The sequence below is a fragment of the Cydia amplana genome, chromosome 1, assembly GCF_948474715.1.
Source record: "Cydia amplana chromosome 1, ilCydAmpl1.1, whole genome shotgun sequence".
NCBI classification, from domain to species: Eukaryota; Metazoa; Arthropoda; class Insecta; order Lepidoptera; family Tortricidae; genus Cydia; species Cydia amplana.
Genome location: NC_086069.1, coordinates 26,475,750 through 26,488,093, shown reverse-complemented (window position 1 = coordinate 26,488,093; position 12,344 = coordinate 26,475,750). Strand labels below are relative to the sequence as shown.

General features: G+C 41.9%; 1 protein-coding gene across 1 annotated transcript; it reads left to right on the top strand.

Annotated features, from left to right (window-relative positions):
• Positions 1–4,324: 4,324 nt before the first annotated feature.
• Positions 4,325–11,881, top strand: LOC134650311 (lipase member H-A-like). Its single transcript, XM_063505308.1, has 8 exons — positions 4,325–4,391; positions 4,812–4,854; positions 5,349–5,458; positions 7,534–7,691; positions 8,605–8,753; positions 9,344–9,567; positions 10,727–10,889; positions 11,812–11,881. The coding sequence occupies exons 1-8, from the start codon at positions 4,325–4,327 to the stop codon at positions 11,879–11,881; spliced, it is 984 nt and encodes a 327-aa protein (XP_063361378.1).
• Positions 11,882–12,344: the final 463 nt, after the last annotated feature.

Here is a 12,344-nt window from a genome sequence, read left to right as displayed (position 1 = left end):
ATCGTGAAAGTTGAAATCAGTGTATAAATCAGAATTTTACACTAATTCACAAAATGTCTTGCTCTATGATTAGATCCACTTATTCTCTAAAATGGTCGCGTTTGTCGCCTGTCGTGTCGTGCGTCACTTTCGTACTTGTAAGAACGTGAAGGCGATAAAATGTAGACCCATCACGGAACAATGCTGTTCCGGACATTTGGGAGGCGTGCGCGGAGCCGAAGCCAACACGTAGAGCCCCTAAAGATGTATGGTGTACACTGAGCGGATACTGCCCTTGCCCGTGTGATGAGCCTCTCGCAGAGGCATCACCCCCTAACTAAGGGCTTTTCACTTTTGAGAGTTGATGGATTATTATTATGGTACCATTCATCTCAACTTTTAATCAAGAAAAAAGAAATTAATAAGTTTTAGGTATCCGAGTACTTTCGAATTCCTGCTGGATGGCGCGTAATTCCGAAAATTAGCTATTATTCAATTTTGAGTCAATACCCGACATTCGGAAGTGATTTGTAATTACCTGAATGCACCTCACATCTTCATAGTTCATAGATCATTGATATAGAATAAAGAACTGGATACCCAATCAGCCGCAAAAAATGGCCCCACAAAAGTAACGTTGAAACAGATCACGCGTTACTTTTTCGTTTAGTCTTGTTTGAAACGCTCAAATGTGAAGTTGTCAACAATTACGAAATGTGCCGTTAAAATATGTAAAAATAACAATGATAAAACAAGGAAAAAGGATGGAATGTATTTCTTTCGGTTAGTTCTTTGGATAGCATTACATAATTTATGTAATCTGGTGGTAATTTTATGGTTTTGAATAAATTAATTTGTTAGTACCAAAGAAGGGATGTCAAGGAACAAAAATCTAATGAGTCGATGTGAGGTCAATATTTATTTTTATATGGAATTCATAAGAAATAATATTATGTTTAAATTGAAGATTTCCAAGAAAACCTATGCGACGTGCAAAGTGGACTGCTATTTAATTATAGCAAGAGATAGGGGTGATGCAGTTTTAAACAAAGCAAAACGGCACTTGTGTGATCGGCCCATTTCCCTGTTTCCGACAACCAATAAGGGCTTATATCGACTAACTGTAAATGCTAAACCTGTCTGAACACAGTGACAACCACAGGATTTTTTTGGGTTATTTCCACCAACTCGCTTTGGTGGTAACTAGTGGGAATTATTTTTCCCAGTAGTTACCAGTGGTAAAAGGTGGAAAAAAATATCCTAGTAGTTACCACTGATATCAACTTGGTGGTAACTAGTGGGAACAACCCGATTTTTTTTATAAAGTATGGACTTTATAAAAAAAAATCCAATCAGTACCTAAATGTCCCCGTGCACCCGTGCGATGAGTAAATGTAGATCTAAAATACACAGTTATTTTATTTAATAAGTTGAATTTATTTCAAGGAAATTAGTATTTAAAGACGTATACTTACTTATTAAAAATTTAATTTGTTTGAATTTGAACCACGAATTAATTTTATTTAAACTCCCGATTAAATTAAATTTGTTTTATTTATTACTTCAATTGGTTTTTCTGTACAGTAATACCTATTCAAGTGTACCAAAGTGACTCCATTCGTTCATTATTCTCGTTTGACGTTGCTTGACGTAAATACGTTACGTTTAGTGCCATCGGACTAAATTTTTTAACAGTATTGGTACTTATGTATGCAAATTTGACACTTAATGCTTACGACATTAAGCTCTTTTCTGTACGAAACATTTATCTTGACTCAAAATTTACGTAAGCGTTTTTATCATCAATGCAAATGGTGCGAAACGTCATTGGGATCCACATTTCCTGACGTTTTTGTTCTGCTTTGTGTGTCTATTTCTTTTATATTAAGTCAGTGTCATAGATAGAAAAAAATATGTACAGTCGCCACCAGATAAAGCCGGCTGTGGTGCTCAATAATATTATCTTAATACGCACTCTTAACGTCTTGACAATAGAGGCGTGTTCGGATATTTGTCAGCACCTTAGCTGCTTCGATAAATATGATGGCGACTGTATCTACGTACAAATTCAAGGTCTAAGTTTACATCGATAATGATTGAAGTCAAAGTCGCCAGAAACGTTTTGATACCGTCGACAAACATGCGGGCGAAGTACATTAATAATAAAACTGGCCAAGTGCGAATCTGACTCGCGTTCCAAGGGTTCCGTACATTAAGTCCGACTCACGCTTGACTGCCCATTCTAATAGGTTTTCCTGTCATCTATAGGTAAAGAACTACATATTTTGTGTATTTTTTTTTTAATTTGACCCGTAGTTTCGGAGATAAAGGGGGAATGGTGGGCGGACAGACAGTTTCTTTCATTTCAATCATGTCGCCATTTTTTGACCCTGGTATTTGTTCCTGAGTAATGGGTGTTTTCTATATATTTAAGTATTTATATATCGTTGTCTGAGTATCCATAACACAAGCCTTCAGTGAGGCTTGGTCAATTTTTGAACCAATGTCCAAACATTTTTTTTTATGACTGGTGCACTTTTATTAACTACTGAAAACTGTCCAACAAGGGGAAATCTTTTAAAACGAGGTTTGATAAAGACTTTAGCTTGTGTTACAAGCGTTTATATATTGCTCTGAGGCCCTCTGCACTTTGACATGATGCTTCAACTCTATTAGGTAGGTAGGTACTATTACCACGCGATGAGCTTATTCATCCAGTAGGTATATTCATTATGGTAATATAGTATCACTACATTTGTATAAAAAGTCGCTTCCCGCTGTCTGTCTGTCCCTATGTATGCTTAGATCTTTAAAACTACGCAACGGATTTTGATGCGGTTTTTGTAAATAGATAGTGATTCAAGAGGAAGGTTTATGTATAATTTGTTAACCCGTGCGGGGCCGGGGCGGGTCGCTAGTACATATATAAATATAACACGAATCACCTTAATTTTACCGTCTCTGAACGCACACAGCAAGTGAGCAAGGACGCAGTGCGTCCACGCGGCTAAATACACGTAATTAAGTACCTGGACAAATACAGTTTTTTGTAAATACGTATCAAGGCTAAGGGTAATATGTATGTCATGTTCCTACTTCGGGCGTTATCACACTAGCGATTTGCGAGCGGAGTCAAGGATGACTCACGCATGAACGGTCCGGGTCCGGGCCGAGGCGTCCGACATTTCATTTTTTATAAATAATAAGCGACTTCGAGCCTCGGTAATCACGTATTCACGTATTATACAAAACTCGGTGTATTGTATACAAAATCCTTTACTGAAGGCCTACCGCGAACCACGTTCGACGTGTTACCTCCCTGTCACACTTACGTACGAATTTACAAGTGCGACAGAGAGGCAACACGTCGAACGTGGTTCGCGGTAGGCGCTCTGAGCGTCCTCACGACGTGCTGGGCGCGGTTACGCAGCGCAGCGTGTTCGTGCGCGTAACGTGTTCGAAATTATTCGGAAAATTGGTCACATGGTACATGGATGTGTAGGATCGGTTGCACCAAAACGCCTGTCACTCTAATATACGTTCGCTAAAAAAAATATTGTATGGGAAATTGCATAGTTCACTGCTGATGATTGATTGCCATTGATAAACAAGTCTATCCTGTCTATCATACATACCTATATGTAGTTGCTTACTTTCTTAATTATCCGGGTGTCCCCGTCAGCGAATACGTCAAGATGGCATATGACATCGATCATCATCATCATCACAATTAGCTGCAGTAACGAGTCCTAATCCTCTTGGCATACAAACTTGCTGCTACTTTTGGGTCATTCTCTCTCATATATCTGCGGTTGCGCCTAATTGACATTGCCACGGCTCTTTTCATACATTTTGTATGGGTCGCGGCAATTAGACCGCAGACATATTTATTGAGAATGATCCTTTTATGCAGCTGCTACTTTTATGCTGGTTACATGTGCAGGTAATTATTATGGATTACATTTTTACGTCATATGTATACTATAGCGGTGTCGCGGCGAATTCGCATATCGCATCGCTCGCTATTATGAGATGTGATGAGTCTTTACTGATGTGATCTAACACACAGATATTCGCGCGGAGCCTCGAACTCCCATAATGTTTAAAACAGTAAATACTTATTTTACAATTGAACAATAGAAACGATACCTGTCTGATGTCTGAATAAAAATATTGTTCTCCTCGATTCACACCCTGCAAAGTGACAATGAAATATTTCTGATCAAAAATCAAAATAATTATTTCTGTGATATCATGCAGTGTGTCAAGGTGGTGATACCGAGCCCGGTATAAAATGAGTACAAGGAAAATATCATATGTATCGCAATAATTCGGCAGTCTCGAAATGATCGCCGCCGCGTTTGTGTGTGTGCTGGTGTTGGGGTTGGGTGCAGCCGACGCCGGGGTGGACGGTGAGTCACTACTGTCTCTTGTTAAGTAGGTATACCTACGCTCCAGACGAATACTCCGCTGGCGACGGCGTATCGCCATAATGCATCATGATTTGAGAGGTAAGTGCGCAAGTAAGAACATAAATACCTACATCATCAACGGTCAAAACGTACTGACGTGACGTGATGTTTTTGTTCACTCTCTGGAGCTTAGCGTTAACCGAATACCGAATATTCGGTAAAATGGCCGAATACCGAATAGTTGCCGAATATTCGTAGCATCTCTAGTTTTTATCATTACACGTCCGACAGTTGGAGTTACTTAACTTCTGATGTAATAGGTACGAACATGAAACACTACGAATTCCGACTACTATTTCGCAAACGTGAGAGGCAAACATTGACCTTTTAAAATTGCTATAAAGATTCCTTTTTTTGCAGTTGAGGAAGAAGATCTCATCCCGAAACTTAGATTCTATTACAGGTTAGTAGATTTATTTTCCCACAACGGCGGCAAACAAGCGTGTGGCCCGCCTGATGTTAAATAGCCTCCACTACCCATGGGCGCTTGCAACTCTAGTGGAGGTGGATTTACATCCGCGTAGCCGAAGGACCCCGAAATGCGCGAATGACCCGATTTTCGATCATAGCTTTTTTAGTGCGCTTTATTTATTTAAAACTGTAAGTAACGCCGCAACGTAGGTGTGTACAGTACCGCTTTACAGCGTCATCAATCATCATCATCAAATCCTATAGTTTAGTTTAGTACCTACATTAGGAAATGTGAAAAGGTCGCCATCATCACGAGGCCAATTACTATGTATTCAATAAGCATATAATAAGGTGGTCAAACCCTCCAACGCCCAAGGTCCCTATGGTTGGCACGGTGGTTTGTCATGATTATTGGGCTCTTGTAAAAAGGCTATTAAAGAGAAGTCTGTTATTGTACTTATTATAATTACTGTCGTGTTTTCTCAGCGCCTTGGAGGCCTACGTGGAGCTACCACTGGAGACGGCGGAGCGCATTCTGTCGACACCTTGGCATAATGCCTCGCGCACCAATGTAATATTCGTTCATGGTTTCACGGGTGTGTACGTTATATTTTATAGGCACCGAACTAGTTGGCACGATTTGGTACGACAGGCCAGCCTTAGTAGCACGGTCGCATTTTTATCATTTGTCACCATGCCTGTCACGTTCTAACAAGTAAGTGTAATTAACAGCACACTCGTTAATGTACTTAACTGGTTTACTATGAACAATTTGCTTCTTAATGCTAAGAAAACCAAATGTATTAGATTTTCTTTGCCGAATGTTAAACCAGTCGATACTAAAATACTTTTGAATAATGAATGCTTAGAGATGGTAGATAAAGCTCTGTTTCTTGGTTTAACATTGGACAAAAATCTACAATGGAGTCCTCATATCGGAACACTAGCTAACAAATTAAGTTCGGCCGCTTACGCCGTGAGGAGAATTAGACAACTGACTAATGTTGAAACAGCTCGCCTTGTTTATTATAGTTATTTTCATAGTGTAATGTCATATGGTATTCTGGTTTGGGGCAAAGCAGCTGACATACAGACTATATTTGTCTTACAAAAGAGAGCCATTCGTTCTATATATAACTTAAGAGCGCGTGAATCATTAAGAGAACTTTTCAAAGAAATTAATATTTTAACTGTAGCTTCCCAATACATATATGATAGTATTATTTATGTTATTAAGAATCTAGACTCCTTCACTAAGAATTCTGATGTCCATAACTTTAACACTAGAAATAGAAATAAGCTTGCTATCAGAAAGTTTCGTGTCCGTAAAGTACAAAAGTCATTCGTTGGGCAATGCATTCATTTTTATAACAAGTTACCTGAGAATGCTTTAAGATTACCCTTTCCAGCTCTTAAGAATTACTTAAAAAAGTCATTGATGTTAAAAGCTTATTACAGAGTCGAGGACTACTTGACAGACAAACATGCATGGTCCAAACCAGAAACTAACTAATAAAAAGTAGTAGCAATTAAAAACATTGTATTATGTATAGAGTTATAGGTGACACAGCTCAGGTAAGCAGGAAAGCACATCAAATATTATATGTTGGTAATTAATAATAATCAATCAGATTTATATAATATGTTTTCCCATTTCTTTTAATAACTTTATTTTCTTTTCCTTTTGTAAGAATTTGATATGTTTTCTGAAAGAGCTACGATTTTGTATGATTCCATGTACATATGTATATTTTCTAAATCAAATTTCTATTACACCTTATGTGTATAATTGCATGAATTCTATAGTAATTTAAATTGTATTTTTTCCCTTATTTTCTCGTAATGCATGTTAATTATAAGATGTAATTATTTTTGAAAAGATGTGTCCCGCCGAGTTTGTTGCCGGTCCCATATTGGGATACCCTCCTCCAATTGAGGGGGGATTTAAATCTTCTCGGGGCAGAGGTGTAGGGTTGGAGCCGGTCTACCTAGCTTTATTTGACGTTCATAAGCGCATTGTAATTATGCCTACTTGAATAAACTATCTTTTATCTTTTATCTTATCTTTATCTATGTAAGTGCGAAAGTGACGGGCATAGTGATAGTCGATAAAATGGAACCGTGCTGAGCCCGCAGGCCTACATAAAGTGTTAGAGTCCGACCATGCTGAGTTTTCATGCAATAAGTGCTACGTATAAAGTATTAATTGCGCTCCTATGAGACACTTATCACGTAGCAGTAAGGTGAAAATGTGACGACCATCTTGGCTACTAGTAGTAAATATACCTAAGTACATATTTAAATATCAAAATTACCTTACCTTATACAGAGCCTCGTATAACTTTTGGTTTTACTTTTTACGGTCATTCCCGAAAAATAATATATGTTTGATGAGCTCTAATTAACGCGACCCATATATTTTCATACAAAATGTATGAAAAGAGTCGTGGCAATTAGACGCAATTAACCGCAGATATATTCTCAGAGAATGATCCTTTAACTTCCGAATTATTTGTGCGTCAATTATATTATTTCCATTGCTTGCTTTCATTTTGCAATTTACAAACTGTGATGACAATACAATCCTACGCCAACCTGTCTATTTCCAGGTTGGCGTAGGATTGTATGAGTAGATATGTAAGGTACAAATAACAGAATGTGTTGTGTGTAGGAAAGCCAACGGGTCCAGCAGTGACGGCGCTAGTGGAAGCTTTCCTGAAGCGCAGTGACAGCAATGTAGCTCTACTGAACTGGGAGGGGCTGGCAGCCGCCGTGGGGGCGGACCTCGCCGCCTCCTATCTCAAATGGGCTGCGCCTAATGCTCGGAAGGTAGGCTAGTGGTTCCATATAGGTATGGGTGTGTCGACAGTAATATGTAGATTTCTTATATGTAAACTGTGGAATGAACTGTCGCCTGCGGTATTACCGGACCGATATGACCTTCAAGAAAAGAGCGTACTCCCATCTTAAAGGCCGGCAACGCACTTACAACCCCTCTGGTGTCCATGGGCGGCGGTAATCGATTACCAGCAGGTGATCCGTCTGCTCGTTTGCCTCCTATATCATAAAAAATCTAATGAACTGGCAGGAGCTGGCAGCCGCCGTGGCGCCGAACTTCGCCGACTCCTTATCTCAAATGGGCTGTGTCTAATGCTCGGAAAGTAGGCTAGTGGTTCCATGGGTTCACACCCATGTCCACTCGGACAGCAATATAGCGTATCTAATGTAGCGCCGATTTTGACCTTAAAAGAGCTGCGTCCAATGCTCGAAAAGTAGTTACCTGTTCCTGTGGAGTGGAGAGAGCAATGCGGTGCTTCTGGATGGGAATGGCGGCCGCCATGTCGCCGAACTTCACTGACTCTTGTCTTGTTTCAAATGGGTATAGCGCCCAATGCTCAAAAGGTAAATAAGTGCTGGTTCCTGCAGTGTGGAGACAGAAAAATTAATTGTACTTTTGAACTGACAGAGGCTGATAGCACCCAGGGGTTGGTATGGTTTATTGCTGTTTCTGTTGCAACAGGAAGGGATGGAAGGGGACTACCTGCTGTTCATCGTGTTCATAAAAATCATTATTAGATATCTAATAATTAGGCCATATTCTCTGATTGAAGAAGCAGAAATACCTACGCTGAGTCATGAAGGATTAATCATCTCCTCGCCACGTTTGAACACCGACCTTGGTGAGATACCTATTCAAAATAAAAATATTGCGCCCTTCCAATATAAAAGTGTTATTTTTCAGTTGGCCCGACGTCTCGCGGACACGCTGGCGCGGCTGTCAGTAGCGGGTCTAAAGCTGGAGCGTACGCAGCTGGTGGGGCACTCGCTGGGCGCGCACGTGCTGGGCCTGGCCGGCAACGCGCTACGCCAGGAAGGAGTGCTGCTGCCTTGGTAACTGTTGCCACCGGGTTAGGGCTGGAGCGTACGCAGCTGGTGGGGCACTCGGGGCACACGTGCTAAGCCTGGCCGACAACGCGCTACGCCAGGAAGGAGTGCTGCTGCCTTGGTAACTGTGGCAACCGGGTTAGGGCTGGAGCGTACGCAGCTGGTGGGGCACTCGAAGCACACGTGCTAAGCCTGGCCGACAACGCGTTACGCCAGGAAGGGATGTTGTTGCCCTGGTAACTGTTATATAGTTGGGTTGAAGCTGGGGCGCATGTGTTGGGCCTGGCCGGCGACGCGCTACGCCAGGAAGGGATGTTGTTGCCCTGGTAACTGTTATATAGTTGGGTTGAAGCTGGGGCGCATGTGTTGGGCCTGGCCGGCGACGCGCTACGCCAGAAAGGAATGCTGTTGCCCCGGTAACTGTTATAGCGATGCTGAAGCTGGGGCGCACGTGCTCAGCCATGACCGGCGTTGCCAGCAACGACTCTCTAAATAAGTACTATCCAATCATCCTGCATTCATACCAATTTGGTATTATTTCTACAGAGACCGAGACAATTTTATCTTTCACACACTATGTTGTTATTAATATACAGGATAACAGCCTTGGATCCTGCAGGCGTGGGGTTCAAAGGCAAACCTGAATCGGGGAGGCTAAACGCCGGCTCAGCAGCAGTGGTTGTTGCGGTGCACTCCGACCCTCACAAGTATGGATACCGGCGTGCCTTGGGAACGGTAGACTTCTGGCCGAATTACCGGCCCGGGACTGTGCGTCAGCCCGGCTGTCCTGAGAAGACGGGACAGAGATTCTCACCGGAAGGTAAGTCTTTAAACTTGTAACTCATGCTTGTATTGAACTGTGGTGAACGTGGGGCAATCCGCCCCTAACGAGTATAGAAACCAGCGAGCCATAGGGGCGGTAGCCTTCTGGCTGAATTACCGACCGAGACGTGTGGCACCCCGGCTGCCCGAAGGTGGGACCGAGGTTCTCGTCATTAGGCACGTCTTAAAAATTGTCTTGACATGCAATACCTATAGAAGGTAGTTATCGCACTCCGACACCAGCCTGAAAATATGGCTGCTGGCGCGCCGTATTAGCGACGGTAGACTTCTGGCTGAATTACCAGCCCGGGACAGAGGCCCGGAGAAGACGTTCTCACCTGAAGGCAAAACATTTAAAACTTGCATTGAAACGGCTAGGAATATTAGGGACAAGTTATATCGAATAATTTTACGGTTTAGACTCACTTGTTTTAAGTCACTCGCGCGACAAGTGAGTCTAAACCGTAAAATTATTCAATGTTAGTATGTCTCACAACATTTTAAATTCGATTACAAGTTATATCATTGAAAAATATGTAAGCTTTTGGTATAGCTTTGAATAACCAGTTGTTGTGTAGGTATGTGAAGTTGAAATCTACCGAAATAATCAGCAAAGACACATGAATTAAACTCTATATCTCCTTTTTAGGGTTCCGTACCCAAAGGGTAAAAACGGGACCCTATTACTAAGACTCCGTTGTCCGTCCGTCCGTCCGTCCGTTGTCTGTCACCAGGCCGTATCTCACGAACCGTGATAGCTAGACAGTTGAAATTTTCACAGATGATGTATTTCTGTTGCCGCTATAACAACAAATACTAAAAACAGAATAAAATAAAGATTTAAGTGGGGCATCCATACAACAAACGTGATTTTTGACCGAAGTTAAGCAACGTCGGGCGGGGTCAGTACTTGGATGGGTGACCGTTTTTTTTTTGCTTGTTTTGCTCTATTTTTTGTTGATGGTGCGGAACCCTCCGTGCGCGAGTCCGACTCGCACTTGGCCGGTTTTTTTTAATTATTGAAATGTTTGGTTGCGTTTTTATTAGTCCTGTTGAACCAAGGCCTCCTTTCCATTTTTCCATTGCTCTTGCCCTTGCCGCTTGTTATAATACCTACGCTGATAAATGGTCCTAACAAAACAGAGTATTTTGTGCAGACTTATGCAGCCATAACCGCAGCTGGCAGTTATTTGCGGAGGCGGTGTCGCGGCCCGGCGCAATCATCGGCAGTCACGCGAGGAACTATAGAGAGTGGAACTATTATTCCACAGACCAGAGGAACGCTTCTACGCTAGATCTGGACGCTTACGGGAAGACAATGTGAGTAATTCGAAGGTGGTGTAAACGTGGTAACACACTATCGCACCGCACCGTGACCTTGGAGCGTCGTACCCATAAGTGAGAGCGAGAAAGAGATATCTGTTTCTCATGGATTGTGTTGTGATAGTGTGCTAGCACACTAAGACTTACATAAGTTTTTATCAGTGTCAATTGCGCCCGGCGACCTTTATACCAGGCGCGCGAGGAACTTTTAAAAATTCACTCCATAGGGCCAGATGAACGCGTCAGCGGTCAGCGCTTGATTTGGACATCTTCGGGAAGATGTAAGTGATTCAAAGATATTGTAAGTTATTGTCAGTCGCGAGAGGAACTTGAGTGTAAGAATTACTCACTCTACAACACAGAGGAGGGAGGAGTAAGGAGAAGAATGAGAAGATAGCATAAGGTATGTGATTGTCAGAAACGGCCATGTCGGCCATCCTGCACGCGGAGTTTGGGGAGACCTGAAACCCAAAGAAAAACGTCTGTAAGCTGGACGACGCTAACGGGAACACACTTGAGTAGAGTCCAGACGAGCTGGGCAAATCGACCGATTTGATCAGGAAAATAATTGGCGCCAATCTCATCTAGCGTCCACACGTACACAAATTTTATCACCAATTCCATTGATACTAACTTCGAAAATTGGCTATTTTGTGTCCGCACCTGCTGATTTGATCGGGGAATCAAATTGGCGTTTGCGTCCGCACGGCCTGATTCGATCGGACAATTTCATCAGATTGGCGAAAAATTGTCTCGTCTGGACTCCACTTTAGTGTAAAACACAGTTCTTAAATCGCTAGCCTATTAGTTGGATTAATCCGTTTGTTTGACTTGAAAGTAGTGTCTCTCCTAGAAGTCCTAGATAAATAAACGTTAGTGTCAAATCAGCTAAGTAATCATATGTACGTACGTGTTACAGCGTTCCGGGCAACTACTACTTCATCACGATGGGCGAGCCGCCGTACGGCCTGGGCGAGGCCGGATTCTAATCCACGAGCCGCGTATTACGAGAGTAAAAGAAATATGAATTTGACCCTTATTTACAGCAGTTACTTACCTCTATACACCACATTCAAGTAAAATAGCAGCGGTGCACTGCACTACGCGTGACTTCTAAATATGGGTTGTATTGTACTTAACTTGATATTTTTCAGTGACCCCTATTATTATAATAAAATAAGGGTGATAATTGGCAACTACAGTGGCCAAAAGCATGTGAGTGGTTAACGTGGTACTTAACTATTGTTCAGTACAGAAGATTAACTGTGAACGCAGCCATATTCGAATTTTAAAAGAGAAACAGATATCTCTTTCTAGTACTCACTTATGGGTGCGACGCTCCAAGGTTGCGTGCGGTGATGGTGCGGTGCGATAGTGTGGTACTACTTTAGAATACGTCAAATATTAGATTTGAACTTGTTTGACACTGACATATCCGATTTGTATCCGATC

Coding starts and splice junctions, on each gene's coding strand:
- LOC134650311 (XM_063505308.1), top strand. CDS start 4,325: ATGATCGCCGCCGCGTTTGTGTGTGTGCTGGTGTTGGGGTTGGGTGCA. Junction 4,392..4,811: donor AGCCGACGCCGGGGTGGACG/GTGAGTCACTAC, acceptor CTTTTTTTGCAG/TTGAGGAAGAAGATCTCATC. Junction 5,459..7,533: donor ATTCGTTCATGGTTTCACGG/GTGTGTACGTTA, acceptor TGTTGTGTGTAG/GAAAGCCAACGGGTCCAGCA.